At 33.8% G+C, this 22496-nt stretch overlaps 1 protein-coding gene across 7 annotated transcripts in view; it reads left to right on the top strand.

Annotated features, from left to right (window-relative positions):
- Positions 1–22496, top strand: part of Sms (spermine synthase) — a 163890-nt gene that overhangs the window by 107349 nt on the left and 34045 nt on the right. For 5 of the 7 annotated variants that reach the window (XM_090377410.1, XM_090377411.1, XM_090377412.1 and 2 more), the window contains exons 4-7: positions 1126–1225; positions 10872–10927; positions 14012–14187; positions 21276–21430. In XM_090377410.1, the coding sequence (XP_090233536.1) occupies positions 1126–1225; positions 10872–10927; positions 14012–14187; positions 21276–21430 (487 nt within the window). The remainder of the gene's footprint in view (positions 1–1125; positions 1226–10871; positions 10928–14011; positions 14188–21275; positions 21431–22496) is intronic. The other 2 variants (XM_090377414.1, XM_090377409.1) reach the window with 2 other exon arrangements.

Here is a 22496-nt window from a genome sequence, read left to right on the forward strand (position 1 = left end):
AAGGAACAATCTGCAGTTGGATGCAAGCGGAAGAAAAATTGCATTCATTTGTGGACTCGGTAGAAGATGAAGTAGGTCTCCAAATAAATGAAATTAGACTTAGTGAAAACAGTGATGTGAACCAATGCTTATACAAGTGGTTTCCAGACATAGTGAAGGAATATCCATACGTGGAATGATTTTGAAAGCACATGCACTTAAATTTCATAAGCTACTTGGTGGAGATGACACATTTAAAGCTTCTTGAAGGATGGCTTTGGAGATGGAAGGCTCTTTGTGGGATATCCCAAGTTGGTTTTGTAGGCAAATCTGCATTGTGACTTTAAAGTAGCAGAAGCATTCTGAATTTCTGCATAATGTTATCAAGATGGTGAATTTGCAGAGGAACAATTGTACAGCTGTGACAAAACAGTACTGTAAACTCCCCAACAAGTCACTAGATATTAAAAAGGCACCCAATAAAATGGGCATGAAAACTAATGTAGATGGAGCTACTGTGTTACTCTGTGCAAACAAGACTGGAAATCACAAGCTAAAGCCATTGTGCTTCAGTAGAAGTCAGAGTCCCAGTGTTTTAAGTACAAATCTCTACCCATGATTTATAAAAATAGTTCAAACAATGCTTGGATAACATGATAATTTTGCTTCATGGTTTGAAAGTGAGTTTGTACCATCAGTGCCCAGCTCATCCTTCGGCTGACATCCTGAAAATGAAAGATGGTGAGATTTTTGTCATTTTTGAATTTGGTGTTAAAATTGAACTAAATATTCTAAAATTTTGCCTAATCAACACACACACACACACACACACACAAAATTGGAAAGTTGTTCTTTGTCTTTAGTCTTAAGAAATCCTCATTCTACAGCTATTGTATTTGTTTTTATTCTTCTGGCCTGGGTATTTAATTTCCTTGGCTAAATGAAAGTCAACCTTATTTGATGCCATTACAGTGGTTATCTGTAAACTTGGCCACTGCAATAGACACGTACATTCATTACGCACACATCAATATCCTTCAGATTTCTACACCAACAACTATAGTCAGTAGTAACCTATTTTTTTTTTTTTTTTTTTTAATGAATATTCTAATAGCCAGCCAATTATGTAATTTTAATTTATTACAGCATTACAGGCTTCTTGAAGACTCATCCATTTGGACTTATCACTATAACTTTGGAGGAGTGTATACCAGACTCTCCTTTCTGTAATCTAGTAAGTGCTGATGTGAGTTGGCTGTATCCTCTCTGATATTTTTCCTCTTTCTCTTGCTTAAAGTAGAGCTATAAAAGTGCATCTTTGTAACTAATGCTTATTATTTCTGCTTTAGCACCTTCATTCAAGCTGCTTCATAAACAACTTTCGCATTCTGCAAACTTTCTTCAGACTTTCTGTTCTGATATTAATTTATTTTTATCAACTTAATATTTCTATCTATATGTTAATTTTAATGAAATATAAATTTATCAGCTTTTGTGTTATTTTGATTATTTTTGATTCATGTTATTTTTATTTTAGATTAGTTTACTTTTTTCATATTTTCAGTTTAATTTTTATTGAGCTTTATTTTATTAGTATGCTATTTAATTTTGCAAATATAGACTATCCCTAATATAATTTGTGTATTTACCTGTAACCATTATGCAACATCAGAAATGTGTCATTTAAATTGCAGATGCAAAATTTGTCTTAAACAGGTTACTTATGTATTATGTTATATTACTTTACTCTTAAATTTGGACTTTCTTTGTATTAAGAGAAGATATTAGACATAAAGTCATGGTTGTTTATTGTACTAAATATTTTTAAAATACAACTTTTTAATCAACTTTCCAAAAATGGAAAGTAGGCTTATGGAGTGAGTGAGTGCAAACACTAAAGTTATTAGTGTATCATAACTTTAGTCGTTACAGTCTATTCAAACAATTTTTGATAGAGGTGAAGAAATAGGATGTCCTAATAGGAATATTTGAGTCCTCTGCTACAATTGTAATTCCATCTGTTTGGTATGTATGTGTTTAATCTGATAAAATCAAGTATATGGTACTTTTGGAGGGTGTCCAGTAAAGCTATTTTTATTTAGCTATGCTATTATGAAACAAGGTGGACACTTTTTTTGCATTGTAAGCACCACCTGCTCATTTTGAACTCTTGTGCTCTTGTCTGATTCAAACAAAATTAGCATTGAAAGTAGTCAGTAAGTATAGCATCACTTTATATTCTATGCTGAGGAATAAAATTTTACAATATTTTTTTACAAGTATTGTCTGTGTAAATATGAACGAGATGTCATTTAGTTCATCTCCTGAATTGTTTTATTGGTAGTATAATATTTAAATACAGTAAAATAAAAAAAAAGGTGTAAATATTTATTCTGGTGTTCTGCCTTAATTTGGGGTGCTTCGAAGTTAGGAGTAAATTCTGGGAATTTGTAAACTAAATCTTCATGTTTTGGAAACACTACCTTCCGTCATTTGTTTCTTTACCTTAAGAACTCTGTACAGCAGTGTTTATTCATGTGACCTCAGTTTATTTTTGAGGTTATCGTGTCAAACTTGTGTGGGAAAAGTGGGTAAAATGTCTTCACACAAGTGTTTGTACAATCTGAACTTATTTTGTTATATTTGTGGAAGTTATGTAGTCCTCAGACAAAGACAAGATGTTACAAAATTTGTAAAAAAAAAAAAAAAAAAAAATGTATTGTGCTTATTTTGGAGTGAAACTTGGTGACCAAGATAAACAATGGGCTCCACATAAAGTTGCCAAACCTGTGTTGAAGTACTGAGATTGTGGGAAAATGGTAAAAAGAAGGCTATGTAATTTGGTGGGAGCCTACAAACCACTAATGACTGTTACCTTTGCTTAGTTAATGTAGAGGGTCATAGGAGCATTGTGTATCTATTATTCCATCTGCTATTAGACCAGTCCCATGTCAAGATAACTTGCCAATTCCATGCCCTCCACTTACATTGGAGAATGTAGCAGCAGAGTCCTGAAAGTGAATCTTCTGAAGGTAAAACTCAAGTCTATACACCTGAAAACACTGACTCCGGTCCTCAGCTGTTCTCACAGCATGACCTCAATGATCTGGTGAGAGATTTAAATTTACCAAAGGAATCTGCAGAACTCCTTGGTTCTAGACTTAAGTCAAAAAATCTTCCAACACATGGGACATTTTTCCCATGGTACAGACAGAACGAGAACTATCCCTACTTTTCTGAGGACGGTTCTGTGGGTTTTTGCAGTAATATAAATGACTTAATGAACTATTTGGGAATTAGTTAAAATCATACACAGTGGAGAATTTTTATTGACTCATTAAAGAGGAGTCTCAAAGGTATGTTGCTCCACACCAGAAATAAATAAGTGAATCTCACTATATGCATTTGAAAGAAATGCTTACTGAGCTACACAAATGAAGAACATAGTTTGTATGATTTATGCTGACCTTAAAGTGATAGGCATGTTATTTGGACAGCAATCTGGCTACATAAAAATACTTTGCTTTTTGTGTGAGTGGGATGTCAAGGTCTGGCCAAAGATGGGGCGTTGTCTGGATCAAAGAACTTAGTTCATAAACCACTGTCAGACCTCCAAAACTGTCCTCCTTGTACATCAAACTGGATTTGATGAAACAGTTTGGGAAAGCTTTACCTTAGGAAGGTCCCTGCTTCAATTATCTTTGTACTAAATTCCCATCAATCCCCTAAGAGAAGCTAAAACAAGGTATTTTTGTTGGACCCTCAAATTTGCAAACTGATGAGGGATCGAGATTTTGAGGAAACTATGAATAAAAGAAAACAATTGGCATGGATTAGCTTCAAGTCTGTTGTTGAGAACCTCTAAAGGAACAGCAAGGATCCAGACCACAAGAATATAATTGAAAATCTATTCACAAACTTCAAGAAGCTGGACTGCGACATGAGTGTCAAGGTACATTTTTTACACTCCTACGTCTACTACTTTCCAGAAAATCTAGGAAGTGTTAGTGAAGAACAGGATGAGATATTTCACAAGGACATTAAAGACATAGAGATGAGGTACTAAGAGTGGTGGTGTCAACATGATGGCTGACTATTGCTGGATGCTTAAATGGGACTGTAAATGAATAAGATCCACAAGAAAATCAAATGAAAATTTGACCCATCATAGATCATTTTTTAAAATGAGAGGTGAGTGTTTGACCTGTCATGATGGAAACAAATGGAAGGCATTTTTGAAATCTGCATTAGAAAATGATTCAGAAACACCCTTTTATAAGAAAACATCAGTGCATTTTTTTTTTTTTTTTTTTTTTTTTTTCCAAAATGAAAGTAGTTTTATTTATGTGGATGCTGACAGAATGTGATCTTGTGCCACAAAGTTCCACCAGATTGTTGTAATTAAGGAGTAAGGTACTGTTTTGCTTGTGGAATAAAGATCAGAACTCAGACAGTGACTTTATTCCAGATAGCATATTTTTTCCCCACTTTCATCAAGGATTACATTGTGAAGAAATGTTAGGGCACTGATAATGAATCAGTGACATGTGTAATGAGTAGAATGCATAGAAATGTACCAGCATGCAGCCACCCATAATTAGTTTGTACTATAACAAAAGTAATTTAATTTTTTTTTATTTTTTTTATTTGAAGACAAATGTATTTTATTGCCCTAAATCCTTTTCCAAAGTAGCTTATCAGCCACATCCAGCAGTAAAAACTTGTAATCGTGTGCAGATTTTGCAGCAACAATTTTCTCATTAGAAAATTTTACCTTTTTTAAAATATTCATAAAGATTGTTTACCAATTTTAGTCAGTGTTTTGTCTATGGTATTCCAAATTTTTTTTTTTTTTTTTTTTTTTTTTTTTAATATATATATATATATATATTTGGCTAGGAAAGGTTTGCTATTGCTGTACTCGGCATTAAACCCTGCTCATCCTGGTGCCAGTTGGACAGTTATTGTGGTGGGGGATCTAGTTGGTAATGATTCTCTCCCCCCATAACATTACATGCAAAACAACTTCAGTATTACATCCAGTAGACTTAGTGCAATTGCCATATTCTTCATTTGATATAGCTGTTGCACTGTAAGCTAGGTGAATACTCTTCCTTAGAATTGAGATTTATATCATGCTTTCTAAGAACCCATCCCTTCATATATCAGGCATCCAACTTTTATTTCTGGAAAAAAAAAAAAAAATTAATTCCATTTGAAATGTATATATTAAGTGCAATAGCATCATTAATACACAGCCATTTCTGAATAAACAGAATATTTATAAGGCAGCATCGTTTTAAGTTATATCTCATTGTGAATACCTTTACAATGAGTTGCCATGATATTGCACTACTTCGAATAAGTAACACTTCACCTATGGAGAAGGCGCCTCCATAGCCAGGTGGGCAGGAGCAGCAGTGCATAACACACGCTTCTTGATTAGACCGGGGTTCGAGCCTGTGACCACCAAATACGGAGGATGCGGAAAGGTCAGGGAATGACCACCGCTTATCCCCGGAGCAATATGGCCTTAGTTGCTAATGCTCCTAAAAACCAAATAACAAACAAAACAACAAAACAAACCTAAGGAGAAGACTAATATTACTTATTCTTAGATAGGTACCACCACCCAGATGGCACCGTTTCAGGGCTATTTGGCCCATCTTCGGTGGGTGGGTAGGTACCCAAGTGATGCAATGATGGCAAAACAGTTATGAAGTATAACTCCACAATATGAGAGATGCCTTATGGTGTATGATGTATTTAGACTAAGATGCATTTAGGGCTAAAGCCATTTATTCCGAAATGGCTGTGTATTAATGATGCTATTGCACTTAATATATACATAGTCTAAATTTGCTCGCAGCTTGAGGCTTTAGCCCTAAACGCATCTTAGTCTAAATATATCATACACCATCAAGGCATCTCTCATATTGTGGAGTTATAGTTTATAACTGTTTTGCCATCATTGCATCACTTGGGTACCTACCCACCCACCAAAGAAGGGCCAAATAGCCCTGAAACGGCACCACAGGGAGCCTAATGATGTCCGGAGTTTCCAAGAACAGGTAACAACAGCCTTCTCCACTGGGGAAGCGTTGCCTATTCGAGGAGTTTGAGTGGAAGGAGTTACTGTCCCTTTCATTCTTCTACACCGTTTCTTTTCCTCTTCCACTCCTACTATTACTTTCCCTCTACCTTTTTTTTTTCTTTTCTAAGTCTAATAGGGACAACTGGATAGTAGAGTTATTATCCCACACAAATACAAAATAGCCCTGAAACGGTGCCGTCTGGGTGGTGGTACCTATCTGAGAATAAGTAACATTAGTCTTATTATAAGTAACAGAATAAGTAACTTAGGTGAAGCGTTACTTATTCGAAGTAGTGCAATATCATGGCAACTCTTTGTGAAGGTATTTGCTCGCAGTTTGAGGCTTTAGTCCTAAATGCATCTTATTCTATTTGAAGTATAATGGTGTTTGACATTTTAATAATGGATTGAATTAAAAATTTTTTTAATAAAAAGTGTTAAATTTAAGTTTTTTAAACAAAATATTAATATGAAGTATTATCCCATTTTACAGTTTATAAAAATATTAAGGGCACAAGATTTCAAAAGGGGTGCATTCACACATTTTCAACATTCTGCTGATTTAATATCTAAAAACAAAAATTATTTTTTTTTTTTTTTTTTCATGCAGTTATTCTTTGAAAATTGTAAAATTTTTACAGCAGAAAATACCTTTAGTAAAAATTTCTCTGTTTAGGAAGGCAGAAAAGTTTCATTACTCTCTCTCTCCATTGTTTCTTCCTTCTGAAAGCTGAGCATCCAGATATTACTTTCTGGATAAATATCCACACAACCATTGGTAGGAAAATTATATAATGGGGTATATTCATTATACAATGAAGGTAAATACCGTAGACATTATTAATGAAAAAAAAAAATCTTTCTCATATCTTTAGACTTAAATATTTAAATTAAGTTATTTTGTAATTGGTTAATTATAGTTATAAAATTTTATGGAAAATTATTGTTATAATTTAATGAATTAAATGAGTGTAAAAAAAATACCAGGACAGAAAAATATTTAGTGAATAATCATATAAAGGAGTTGATCCAAGAAGAACTTTTTTCACAGAGGTTTAGTGGAATTCTGATAAACTACAGAAAACAATTGCACCAAAAAATAAAAATGAGGTAAGAATTGTCTGTGCTGTCCTTTTTTACTTGCATATTCAATTTCGTTACCTGTTGCTATAAATTTCTCAACTTGTATATTTTATTTTCATATTCTATTATTTTATAAATTTAATTACACAAAGGCTATTATGGAAATAGATGTATCAATTCTTAAATCATTAAGGAACCCAACTTTGTTTACAAAAAATTTGGTTTTTCTATAAAACTAAGTTGTGTCCCGTTACTATAACATTATGCTGGCAGTAATTCAGTTAAGTGCATTTTCTGTTGAGTACAAGAAGTGACCATAGTGTTTTTTTTTTTTTTTTTAATATGGAATTCTTAATTTTCTTATCTTCATTTAAAATTCTTAGGTGACTGTCATTTTACTTGTTTCTTGGCTCTACTTCCAAAAATTTTTCATGCCAACAGTTAATTTACCAGAATCATTCAGGGTGTGCGCGTGTTATTTATTTGTGTTTTTTTTTTTTTTAGGAGCATTAGCAACTAAGGCCATATTGCTCCGGGGATATGCGGTGGTCATTCCCTGACCTTTCTGCATTCTCAGTCACGGGCTCTAGCCCCGGTCCAATCAAGAAGCGTGTGCTACGCACTGCTGCTCCTGCCCACCTGGCTACGGAGGCGGTGTGTGTGTCAAAGTCATTTTAGATAATGGATCTATTCCTGTATGAATTGTCTAGAAATCATCAAATAAGGTGTTGTGTTATTTTATGTGTTTAAAAGTAGCTGTAAACACAAATTTTATAATGATGGAAATAAGAAAAATATCTTTCAAAAAATTGGAATAAAAAACTGACTTGCTAGCATCAATTGTCAGATTTTGGCATACAAAAGCCAAAATTGGTTAAATTTTTGAGAATTTTGTTGAAATGATTGACTGAATTCTGTTGTTGTAAATTGATGAAATTGAACTAATCTAGTGGATATTACTACATGAAAAAGTGTTTTTTTTTTTTTTTTTTTCTCTTCTTCCTAAATTCTGATTTGATTTTTGACCAGTAATTTCACTCTCACATTTGGACAATAAAGTTAAAATAATCACAGGTTAAGGCTGAAACCTGTGAGTTTGTGGTAGATTGTCTGCCTGTAACTACCTGTATTTGGAGAATTCATTATGGGGATCCACACATGTTCTGAGTACTTGTGAAAGGGTTAATCTGTATGGCTCCTTACAAAAAGAAATCCATATAGTGGTACAGAATTTGTCATTCCTGTTGGTAGCTATTTCCTTGGTAATTATGCAAGATTTTGATAACATTGTTATCAGAATCTTGCAGTAAGTATAAGGTAACTAGTACAAATTAGTCCTGGGACTTATCGACCTTCCGTATATCGTGTTCTTCCATTCTGTCCTATTTATGGTTAGATCTTTAACCCAAAGTAAGCAATCTTTCCTCTAATGCACAATTTCCCAAACTGGGGACCAGCTCCGGGTGGTCTGCGAAATGGTGATCAACCATATATATATATATATATAACATATGCATGCATATTTTATATATAGGGGGGTCTGCAAACTTTTTTTTTTTTTTTTTTTTTTTTTTTTATATTCTTGAAAGGGTCCATAGATCTCAGTAGTTTGGTAAGTACTGTTCTAATGCATGCTTAACATCAGTCCACCTTCCTCTGGACCTGTTACATTAATTTTTGTTTGTATTATCTATTTGGCTAAGTCTACATACCTTTGCATATCTGTTACTTTGAAGATTTTTTTTTATTTTCTGAATTTTGATAAATTTCTTGGTTTCTCAGCTACATAGGTTAAAATTATCTTTTAAAATTGCTTTAAACATCTAATTTTGTCTTTTAGGTGCTTCCTCCTTTGTATCTAAACTGCTTTTCCTATACTTTATGATTGACTTATTTTGTTGGTTTTCCATATCTATTCTTCAGTATTCATCAAAGACTGTTCCTAGTTAAACAAAATACTATATATCAGGCAGAAAAAGAATAGGTGGCTCATGGTCACTTAAGTCTTCTCTTCTATAGTGTTATGCAGTGGGAAGTCAAGTGAGTGATCTTGAGCCACCTGCTTTTCTCCCTGCTATAACTTATTCTAATTTCTGGTCATATTTAGTCTACCCTCTGATCTCATTTCTCCAGTACCTAACTTTTGCTTTTATGCATCTAGTTTATTCAGAGATTCTTGAAGTTCTTGCAAGCCACTGTTCAAAAGTACAATATTATATACATATAATAGTGACCTAATTTTTAGTCTCCCACCTTAAATTTTGGTAAAGTTTAGGGTGGGAGACTTAAAAAAAACTTGCATTTCTCTTATTACATTATCTGTGAAAATTAGAAAGATGTGGTGTAGGGTTTGTCTTCAACCTCACACCTTAAACCTAAACCATTTTCCAATGCTTTTTTTAATCTTCACTACAGATTTTTTATTTTTATACAAACACTTTATTCCTTTTCCTCAATACCATATTTTTTTTTAAACTTGGAAAAGCAGATTTCTAGATATCTTGTGGACCATGACCATAATAAGATGGTCGTGGTTAGTGTTGGGTGGGGGAAGGCTTGAAATGATCAGATTAGTGGGAGTATAATAAACACGTTTTTGTACATGAATTCATGTATGTTTAGACCAATGTAGGCTTCGGTAAAGAAATCAGATTTTTACTTTCTGTTCTCTAAAGTATGTTCAAAAAGTTGACATAAAAGCCTGATATGGAGAGCTGGTATATTGTTTTCTGTAGCTGATTCATTACATGTGTCAAAACACAACTTTTTTTTTTTTTTTTTCCTATCCTGTTCATCTTGTGAAACTAATTATAGACTTATTGAGCACAGCTGTTGTATAATGGGATTAATGTTTACTAATGTGGCCTGCAACTGATTTTTAGAGTTTTGTCATGGCATGAAAATATGCTGTGATCAGGTTCATGTATGCCATTCCCATTGCTTGGGCATGGGATCACAATGAGACTTAGAAGTGCAATTTTATTCTCCTACTTACCATGTTTACATGTATAGGGAAATATGACAGACACACACACACACACACACACACACACACACACACACACACACACACACACAGCTTGCCCAGCTCTAATTCTACTCTTTCCTATCTGGTAGAGATTTCTTAGTAATCTACTGTTTAACTTTATTTTTTTATGATCCATCTACAGTTGTATTTAGTATAACATTAAATATGACTAAACTATTTGTAGAGATAGACCATAAAAATATTTTGGTAAAGTTCTTTGTGCACTGTTTTTGCCACTACCTGCTTGCCTGAATTAAATCCCATATTTCTTTGCATATCTGACATCTTAAGTTTATGGATATTGTTAAGAACTGATATTATTACATCTAATTTTTATTTTTTGCTAAAAACGTTTTGGGCTGTGATAATTATATGGGTATATAATTACTAAAGATATTGATATATCCATCAAAGTTAAATTATATCTAGCTAATGAGTGCTATATAAAATTGTAGTACACAAAACAAATCAAATCTGAAGGAATATCAAAGATCGATTATGCCTTCCGATACTGTTGTTTCAATTGCACTTTTGTTGTTGTCAGTTCTCATCTAAGAACTTTAACAATGTTTAAATTAAATGCATTAATTGGGATCAGTGGTCTAGAATTGGAAATAAATAATCCTTTAGCCTGTTTTCTTAACTTTGCTTTCCTTGAATATTTGCATACATATATTTGTTTTACAGAAATTAGAAGATATCAGGAAGGACCTTAATATTATCTTGAATAAGAGAGTTGAAAGGTAAGATATAATTATTTGGTATTCATAGATACTAAAAGATAAACTTTGCTAAAATCATATACAGTCGGTCCTCATATAACATGTGTTTACATTACACGAATTCGATCATACACGATTTATAAATAGGGGAACGATATCTTACATAACACGAACCGAATTCGCTTATGCACGATTCGCCTTTGTGTTTACAAGAAATGACATTCAAACGCGGAATCACCCCAACTGAACGCAACACGATAGGAATGAAGAGAAGATTCTGAAAATGTATTTGTTTTTTATATCAGTGAAGGGGAAACATTTCACCATAATAACGTAAAAACCAACACAATTCCAGCTATCGGTATAATCGCAAATGCAATTAGATGGAGTTTACTACCAGTTTATAACAGATTCCACTAGCAGAAATGCAACTGGAAATTGTTTTATGGTAGTAACCCCCAGAAATGTGCTTTAGTAAAACGTGAGGTGTTAATAGTGTATCTCGGCCTTTACGGTGTTGTTTATTCAGTTGCTACACGGGCGCAGCTTTGTTTATGTATATCAAGCGTGCCTCCTCGTTTTGTAATTGTGCTTTATTCCCTAAAAATGAGTAAAATACTTAAAAGGTGTGAAAAGGAAGCGTCCTGGCAAAGACACTGCAGATTCAGAGAGAAAAAAAAAAACAATATCGATAAACAGAGGTGGACTGGATCAAAAATTCTTACCAGGGAAAATTTATAGTCGCCTCATACTACGGTTTATGGCCAAAATCACACCGGCCTCCGGCCCACCGGGATTTCCCGAGTAAGGCTTATGGCCAGTCCACCTCTGTCGATAGAGAAAAAATATGAAATTGTGAAACGCTTTGAGCAAAATGAAAGACCATGTGATATTGCATGTGCTACAGGCCGAAATGAGGCAACGCCGAGAATTAGAAAGAATGCAGAGAAAATAAAAACAACTTTCATAGCAGGAACAACTCAAAGTGTAATTAAAATCCATTATATTAAGACACAAAGAATTGGAAGAGATGGAACGGCTGTCATCTGTTTGTATCGAAAATCAAATAAAAAACAAGTTTTCTTATGATAGAAGCAAAAGCATTAGCAATATTTTATTACGTAATAGTCGTAATAAAATACGTATTTTATTACGACTATTTTATTTAATATAATAATTTTTATTAATAAATTTTTATTATTTAAATAAATAATAAAAAATATTTTTTATTATTTATTATATTATAATAAAAAAAATATATTATAATGTTATTTTTATTACGTATTTTAATTGTTATAAAATACGTAAATTTTATAACGATTAAAATTACCCGATTATTCATTGTGTTTGGTAATGTTTTGGTTCCAAATGTGTGTTCAATCTTGGGTGGTCGGCACCTAACCCCACTTTTCCCATAGGGCTTGTTGTTTATATTGCACGAAGGTTTCTAGGAACAACTGTCATGCTATACGAGGACAGACTGTAGCGGTAATATAAAGCATGAGATAATGAATTTGCTGAGTACTGAATTTCTGGTTTTATACGGTTCAGTACCTTTTTAAAATAGCCTATAATATAATTATAGGCTTTTTTATTATTATAAAAAAGGGTAACTATACTTGAAAGTTGCTGACAGGGACTATGTTTCCTAGTCAAGACTACAGAGATTAAATTCAGACATTTTGCAAACAGAAACTGAATATCTGCAACTAATATAGGCATATATATGCATTAGTGTATGAATGGATATGGTAGCATTCCTCAGATGGAGGGAACATTCTTGACCAACAGCCACGGTCACTTAATTGCTTCAGTAGCAGAAGTAGTTCATTAACTGCAATCTTGAACCCTAAAGTCTTGTTTGTAGGCCTTAAGTGAAACTTTTTTCCTAGTGCAAGGAAACTAAAGTTTTCTTTTTTTAAGTTTTAATTTAATTCAACATAAACCTTATCTTTTAGGAATGAATTAAGGATGTTATTTCTTAAATTTATCTTTAACTTCTCATAACAATTTCTTATTCAGTCCCCTAGTAATGTTGAACCTTTAACCTTTTCCATCAAATTGTAATTAGCCATTTGCTTCCAGAACCTTCAAAAGAATAGAATGAGACAAGATTCCACAAATTTAGATAAGGCAAAGATTGGATACTTAGCCTTACTAAAATTTACTGCAGTCTGAAGAGAATAACATCTTCATTAAATGTCAATAAAGAATCCCAAACAGTTTTAATTCCAAGTTCCATTTCCTCATTTGAATTATTCATAACTGGGATTATATAGCTATATTGTCAGCATAAGAAACAGAAGCTGAATTGGCAAAAAAAAGATAAAGGGGCATATAAAGTTCCTTCTTTGGGTACAACATTTGCTTCTTTAGTGAAACTAACTCCATATTAGAACTTAAGAAAATTAAATATAGTACACATAATAATGTTTAGGTAAAAATAGAAGAAAATATGAATGGAATTATAAGCTGCCATAATATTAAGAAAAGTTGCATGTGCAACACCACATTTGGCTTCCCATGTTGTATACACTCCTTAAACTAAGGAACTTGAATGCACTTGACCTAACATATGATGCATAATGAATACCCACAGGTTTTTCCTTTAAAATTTGAACAAACAGAAGAGCACACTCTGGGTTTTTCAGCAAACACTTGCAGGTTGGGCTGCAAACACTTGTATAGACATAGTATATGGCTTCATATGCTATATAAATAACATTTTCTGATGTACAAGTGAAGTTGGAATTGTAACTTTTAGTACTCAACTTGCCAACCAGTTTTGACTTATAAAGACTCATGTGTAAGACAATGCAAATTGGAATCTCCAACAAGCAAAATTTTCAGTGCTGCCAGGTGTGCACAGTGTAGGAATGCAACACCATTATGACATTTGTTGCCTTCTCATTTGAAACCTGGTTTTGTTTTAAACTTTTTTTTTTTTTTTTTTTTCATTATGGAAAGAACTGAGTAACTAGCTGTATAACATAAGAGTTGTCACTAAAATATATTTTTCTTATACTTAAATACTTAATGTGAAATTTCATTATCTAGTAGCTAAGTTTTTCTTTGAGGAATATTTTATGCACTCTATTTTTACAGAGTTCCTGTTGTAAAGCGTGGTCCCAAAATTCCGTGTTACTTTACCACATCTGATGAACGAATAATAGAATATGATTTTGATGAAATTATATATGAAGCAGATTCATCATATCAGAATATAAAAATCTTGCATTCCCCTTCAATTGGCAACTGCCTTTTACTTGATGATTTACAAAGTATGTATCATTTTTATTTAATTCAATTACATGTTTTTTAATTATCATTTGCAATTATTAATCCTTCACATGGAACAAATCTAGTTTGAGTCAGCTATGCAAGAGTAAAGCTGTTTAAAGAGTATATGCTCTAATGATGATTTAAAAAAAAAAAATCCCATTTCACCCATCAATTCACTCCAAAAGTTTGTCTAGTTCGGCGTTGAATTTATTTAACCTGTCAACTTCCACAGCGACAGACAAGAGTTTGTTCCAGCAATCAACCACCAGCTGGCTAAAGGCACATTTTCGCATGTCTATTCTATAACTGTCTTTTCTTGATTTCAATTTGTCCTTTCAGGTGCGGAATCTGAGCAAGAGGAAGAATCCCATCTGCACTGAGCTTACTGAAACCATTCAAGGTCTTGTATGTCTCAATCAGATCACCTCGCAGGTGCCTAGTCTCCAGATGCTGCAATTAGAAAATACTTCACTATTTTCTTAATTTAAGTTATACATTATTATATTCTGAATGAATAAAAATTCTTATTTTTCTAAAATAAGATGTTGATGTCAGGAAATGAATGAAAGTTAATCTAATTGACATATCAGCAAATATATAACTGAATTTCAGCTACTATTTGTTCTTTCCCTTCCCACTGTAATGATCATTCCCGTTTTGTTATTGCATGCAGTAGGAATAGAACACAAGCATGGTTGTCATAAAAAGTGTATACATTCAAAAAGATATAAAGAATTTTGCTCTGAATGATCATGATTAACATGTGGCAAATCTACATGTGTAGATTGCTGATTATACAAGATGAAGTTCATCAAAATAAGGAATGCATTAATGTAATAATTTCAATATAGATTGATTGGAAGGACTTCACTTCTCAGAACAACACATTAACCAGCATCCCATGTTGACTTCCTTGCTTCCAACAATTTTTGCAAATTGGTGCTTGCTGGTCTTTTCTTCAAATAGCTTGTTTGATCTCTACCACAGGTACTGTGTTGGGTTTAGATCTGTTGGTTAGGGAGGTCATTGCATTAGGCTGAATTCATTCAGCCTAATGCAATTACCCAGAACCAGTTCTGTAAATTCTGGCCATGCCATGGTGCATTATCCTGTTGGAAGAATCTTTGTAGATGAACACACTGCAGCAGCTATAAATGGATGTACCATTTCCAGATAACCTGCAGCATACAAGGGTTATTCCACTGGTATCACGGTGCTCAATGTATATGCCATAAAAACACTTTTCCACACCTTTCAGGATTGGATTGGTCCATGGATTTGTGCTATACACCATATTATATTTTTCCAATCTTTCACCATCCAATTTTGTAATTGCTGAAAAGGATGGAATCCAGTTCAGTTATTGGTTGTGATACCCATCCATGACATGGTACAAGTATGCATTCTGAAATGCAATTGCACTGTGTTATTTGATTGTATGAAAGTGAGAAAGGGCATTACATCTAAGACTGACTTTGAAGTTAAGAGTGAATACAAGCAGTATTAGAATGAAATTTCAAGTGACACCTGAGAACTTTAAATTAGTATCATTGAAACAAGGATTAAATATTTTGTAATTCGGCTTCAAAATTCGCCAAGTTTATAATTCTTTTAAAGCTTCGCTTAATTTCTGATTGCTAGATTATTATTTATTATTTAACCAGCCATATAAATGTGTATCTGAGTACTCAGTGGAAATATACTTTTTCAGTTGTAATTAGGGATCACAATACCGATCAAATTCTTAATACCTGTATTTTTAATTTATGACACTAGGATACCGGTATTCCAAAAACAAACATTTTTCACAATAAATTGACATTTAGGTGCAATAAAGTAAGGAAAAACAAGTAATTACTTGAATTTAAGGTTTAAATCAAACTTTTATTATAATAATAAATATTCTGACAAAAATTATTAAAAATATAGTTATTCTAAAAACAAAAAGAAATAAGTATTGATACTGCAAATTTTAGTTATTTAAGCATCCATACTACCTGTCTGAATCAAGTTCTCCCTTAATATATTCCATCGGGCCCTGCTGCACTGTTGTGTGTTTTTCTAATGGCTTGTAGAAGTTCCAAATACTGAAGAGGCTGGTTATATGGTAATTTTAGAGAGGTGCGAAAGTTGATGGGTCGTGATTCAGTGATGTTAATTTTCTGGAATTTCGACGAATAGCTTGATGCCAATGAGACTTAGGCAAAGGTTTTTCCCAAGGCATTTGCTACATCTAGAGGAGCAGAGAATTCTTGCCCATTCCATGAAAGAATTGTGGTAGGGATGGTTGGAAACTTGCCAGAAAGCTGCCTAATTTTCTTCCGTATTAATCTGGAATCAGTGTTTCTGTTTGCAGTGGATGCAAACAGAGTCCGGAAATCTTTCTTGGCTTGTCTTTGTATGAAATGGGCTTTTGCCCTTCGTTTCTTATAGCTGATGAGATTAGCTGTGGTTGGGGATTGTCTAAATAAATTCTACACCTTATTTTTTTCCCCTCCTTTATTTTTGTGCATTCATCATTCCACCAGTAGTTAAAATGCTGCTGGGCCATAGGGTTTCATCAATGGAATTGAGTTTTTAGCAGCTGATAGCAATTGGGATGTGATATATTCTGTCACTTTCATCAATGGGTTGTAATCTATAATTTCCTCATTCAGTGTAATTGCTGACTAAAATTTTACCCGGTTGGCTCGAATTTCCGTTTCCTGTAAGGTTTTGGTAAAGGTTGTGTAGTGAGCAGATTCCATATAATTGGAAAATGGTCACTGCCCATGAGATCATCCATAATAGGCCATTTCATGACTGGAAACAGTATCGGGGAGCAAATCGAGAGATCAATTGCAGAAGTTTGTCCAATTGGCAATTTTATGTAAGTAGGTGCACTATTATTAAGGATGGTAAGGTTTTGCTTATCCAGAAGGGTTTCATTTAGTCAGCCATATATATCTAATTTAGAAGGTCCCCATAAGGCAGTGGGTTTCAACCGGGGTGCCACGTAATTTGGGTTAAATTACTTAATCTTATTATTTTATAATTTGTTTATTTCATTATAGAAAGGTGTACAGTATCTTTTTTTTTTTTTAATGTTGTGGTGATCTATAATTGATGTTTACTTAGTACCTCTGTATAAAGAATAAAATTATATACTGTATATTAGCATTAGTAGAGGCATATGATGCAAGAAAGCAAGCTTATGCAGCATCAGCCAAAAAAACACTTCCATTTCACCCCTCTGTTCTTTCGAAATACCTGAGCCTTAAATTTATTTAGGCTATCAACCTCCACAACAAGGGATGGAAGTCTGTTCCACCAACCAACCACCTGCTGGCTAAAGGCAAACTTCTGCACATCCATCCTACATCTGTCCTTATGCCCTCTCAGGTGATTATTCTGAGCAAGAGGAAGAATCCCATCGGCATTGAGCATGCTTAAACCATTCAAGGCTTTATACACCTCTATCAGATCACCTCGCCGGTGCCTAGTCTCCAGATACTGTAATTTGCAAAACTTAAGCCTTTCTTCGTAAGCGCAACCCTTTGTTCCATTCGCTAATCTTGCTGCCCTTCTCTGCACTCGTTCCAGCAGCCTTACATCCTTCTTGAAATGAGGACTCCAGACTTGTATACAGTACTCAAGGTGTGGCTGAAAGGTGTGGTGATCTATAATTGATGTTTACTTGGTACCTCTATATAAAGAATAAAATTATATACTGTATATATATATATATATATAATTTGTATTATGTAATTTTTATAATTATATTATTGTAATAAATATCATATAACATATTATATTTTTAATATTTTATATATATATATAGTAGGGGTGCTGCAAAATAAAATAAATTACTTAGGGGTGCCGTTATTAAAAAAAAAAAAGGTTGAAAACCACTGCCATAAGGGGTGGTGGCTATTGAAATCTCCCAGTAGACAGACGGGGGGAGTAATTGCATTAGAAGATCTTTGAAGAGGAGGCGTGATTTGGTGGAAGAGAGATTGAAACAAGCGTTATTGCAATTTGTGTAATGAAACGTACAGCAACAGCTTCAATTTCTGTTTGAAGAACAATTTGTTTGACTGGGATCTGTGAGTTGATCAAGGTGGCTACCCCACCATGGGCAGTATTCAATGTAATGCGATCTTTTCAATATATAGAGTAGTTCTTTATGGAGGTGGAAATTTGAGAATTTAAATAGGTTTCCTGTAAGCAGAAACCAACTGGAGAGTGGTGATGAATAAGGTAATGAATATCGTCGATATTGCTACGAAGTCCTCTGCAGTTCCATTGTAAAATGTAAGGCATTAATTGATGATTACAAGAAGCTGTATCTGACTGCTTTTTCAGTATGGCAGTTGGTCTTCTGTCTTTTTTTTGGAAATGTAGGCTGTCCAATGTCCATATCTTCTTCAACATGTATTTCTAGAATTGGATCGTCCTGGTTGTAAGAACAATCAGCATCCATGGATGATTCTTGGATATTCTTTCTTGAATTGAAACTTTGACTGTGTGATGTACTAGCAATCACTGGAGGAGATGTTGCTGGTATTGTAAGAGGAGTGTTACTTGCCTGGTCTGAGTGCATAGAGATACTGGACTGTTGCTGAGAGAGGGCAGTTCAAGCCCAGTCAGAGATTGGTATGTTTGAGGGGATGGTAACATCAGTTTGGGTGGATACTGTTTTTGTGAAACATTTGCATAGGTATATTTGGGCATAGTAGGAGCAATTATTTTCCTTGCTTCTTGAAAGCTTACCTTGTTCTCAACCTTATATTTAACAATTTGTTTCTCAGTTTTCCATCTCACAAGTTTTAGAATAACCTTTACAGTTGGGACAAGTCTTTTCTGTCACCAAACATTCAGACTGAGTATGATTGGAAGATCCACAGTTGGGACAAACTGGGTCTACATGTTGTCTGAGAGTGACCATACTTTTGGCACTTGTAGCATCTCAAGGGATTGGGAATATACAGGTGAACATGGCAAAGTAGATAGCCAGCTTTTACTATTGATGGTAGGCTTGGGGAATTAAATGTAAGAATAATATTCCTGGTAGGTGTGGTTATTGTATTTTTTTTTATTTTTTGTAAAAATACCATAGGTATGGTTATTGTATTTTGTTTTTTTAATCACAATTCTTTTTGATGCAATAACATTTTGATCTTGAAGTTCTTGCGTTATTTCATCCTCTGTCATGTTCAACAGATCCCAGCTAGAAATCACACCTTTGGATGTATTTAAGGTAGCATGGGGAGATACTTCAGTTGGTATCCCAGCAAAATTTGAAAGTTGTAAGAGTTTCTCTGAATGTCTACTCTGTTTCTAAAAGTAGGTCTCCAGATTACAGCCTCTTCAGTCTTCAGAGCTCCTGCAATGCTCTCCAGGTGTTTCTGGATGAGGAAAGGAGATAATTTGCTGAGAGGTTGTTCTGAAAGTGAATTATTAGAAAGGAAGGAAACTTTTGTTGTTGAATTTGTTTTCAACCTTGTGTTGTGAACTGTTATCAGTTTAATCTGTGGCTGAGAGCTTGTCGGCTGTAAAGGTGGATAAACATTTTTTGCTCTTTTTGGCCCTTGGCAGATGAGCTTTTCTGCTAAGGTTTCCGGCGCACTGGGAGGCAGGAGCAATGCTTGGTGTGACCAAGCGAAAAGTAGTAGGGGGTTAGTAGTAAAACTATGAGAAAAAAGAAAGGTGGCTTTCCTTTCTTGCTCTGTACAAGTACTTTTGTAGCAAGAGCAGTCATAAAATAGATTGCTTAACGAGAGGAACGTAAAAGAACTATATATCACTTTTTGGAAATTGGACTGAAAGGCACGGAGAAATCGCTTGGCACCCGGGGCCTTTGGTTTTGGTTTGCCTTTCTTCTCTACGAGCCTATGGTATTAACACCCATTTTTACTAACGCTTAAAAATACCAGAACCCTTTCTTTAAGGTTTGGCCTTACACACCCAGTAAGTTCAGTAATTTTACTTACTCTTTCTACTTTTTTTCTAGTTCATAAAACTTGGTGTAATACGAGGGTGATATGAACACTCCAACTATCCTTCATCCTATCGCTACTTTCGCCTTCTTTTAACTACTTTTTCTCCCCTTCCCCATCTTCAAAAATTTTTACCCTTCCTTATAGCATTTGCTTGGCTACACTCTTTTAATCAAATTACTTTTTTTTTTTTTTTTTTTTGCCTTACTGCATGGTACATGCCCTTGTATATTTGTATTATATTTAACTTTAACTTAATTTTTTACACTGCATAGAGACTACCTTGTCTGATAGTATTAAGAAAGGGCCACATATTTGCTCTTTCCCTTTCCTTGTACTATAGACAAGTTTGGAAACGCAGTGCCTGATGAAATGCCTGGCCATGTATTTTTTTTTTTTTTTTTTCTTCTTTTACTGTACTCTGCATATTTGCCATCCCTATATTCAACCTTCTTTTCAAAAATTGCCCTCCTGTATCTGAATATAGTGATATCTCTTTATTTGGTAATTAGTAATTTTTCGTATATTGTTTTCTTCCATAGTCCCATTTCATTATTACACTAGGTTTTTAAAATTCTTTCACTTTTTCTCTACTACTTTACTTCCTTTTTCTACTTTATTTTAAACCTCTTTTAGTTCAGGCACTCTGTGTACTTTTCTTTTCCATCTTTTCAGACTCTATACTTATATTACAAACTACACATTTTTATAGTTTTGCTTCCTTTACTGCTGCCCTGTGTGTTTTGGAACATTTGACGTATGATCCCTTTCATAAAATATCCCTATTTTTCTCTCAACTGCTTAGTTTGATTCTTGACAATATACTATTTTATATATATTCAGATAATTTAACTTAAATTTTGTAACTTACATTATTGATTGCATATAGATTATTACAAACAGTATCCACATTAACTTTTTTCCCTCTTCAGTATTTATATTATGCATATTACAAGAGCTATTTTGTTCGTGTTCTCTGCCATTTCTCTTCGGTATTTCATTTGCTTTCTTAATTTTTATATTCTATGGAGAGTGTGATAATTAAATTTCCCTTTTGCATTGTACCATTGAGTTCATTTGCTTATTTAAACTTTCTTTACTTTGAAAAGACTTAGCTGAAGCCGATTTGAGTTACACACATGGCCTTATGAAAAAAGGAAAGCTGAATTATAAGGACAAAGAAATTTTAATTTTGGGAGGAGGTGATGGAGGACTTCTACATGAGTTGCTCAAAGAAGAACCAAAATTTATAACAATGGTCGATATATCCTTTTGGTTTTTACTAGATAACAAATAATTAAATAAAAACATATGCATTGGAAACTGATACTAATTCTTATAGGTAGAAGTAAATTTTAAAATTGTTGTTTTTTTTTACTTTACTCAAATGAAATTAACAACTATACAACTGTCATTAGTGTTTAGTTTGTGTGAAGATTATATTAATAATATGTAACCCAGTTTTGAAAAGGGACATCTTTGGACTTGTAGTAGATTGAAATTTAAAATTTTCATTACCAGATAATGTGTGACTAAAGCAAAGTTTTATTTCATTATCCTTGTGTAATTATAATAGGATTGGCAGTGTCATGTGACTGGTATAAATTTTATTGCAAGCTCTAATTATTAAATTAGATTTGATATAATTATAATATTTTATTATAATTGTATTAAATGCACACTTCAGAAAAGTTTTTTTATATAAAGGCTCTTCCAGGGCTCCATGGATTTAGGAGGGTATGTGTGGAGTAACAAGAATTAACTCCCCCATGAAGTTTTCTGGAGATGGTATATTTGAGCACCCTTGGGGTGGCTCTTGATTTTAAATGTTTCCTGTAGGCAGAGACTTAACAGCACATCTTGAGATAAGAGGTCACAAACATAATTGGTATTGGCTTGAAACTGTAGCAGTTCCACTGTGAATCTGTTGTTTACTTCTCATATCCCTGTACTAAATTTGTTGTGCCCTTGGATTGCTTCCAAGGGGCTGAGGCTTTCTATGACTGCTACTTTTTTTTTTTTTTTTTTGGTCCCAGCTTCAGCTCTTTTTGAGGTCTTGAGTAAAGTATGGGGGAGAGGGGGAATTACCATGACTGGCCTCCTCCGGAGTAGGTGCCTTTTCATTAGGCACTCAGTGATTTGGATTAGGAGTTTCTTTATCATCTGACTGGAGTCACTCAAACAGCTTGGGTGATCCAGCAATGCCCTTAAGTTCTTTCTGGGTTCTGAATGATGGTAGTTTGCTTTCTGTTAATTCATTGTTGGAGTGGATTATTAAGAAAGTTGGTCAAGTTTGTTATTTCATCAGTTTTTTGACATATGGCTGGGGG

Source organism: Mastigoproctus giganteus, chromosome 7 (assembly GCF_048544385.1).
Source record: "Mastigoproctus giganteus isolate SK-2022 chromosome 7, ASM4854438v1, whole genome shotgun sequence".
In the NCBI taxonomy this organism is placed as follows: Eukaryota; Metazoa; Arthropoda; class Arachnida; order Uropygi; family Thelyphonidae; genus Mastigoproctus; species Mastigoproctus giganteus.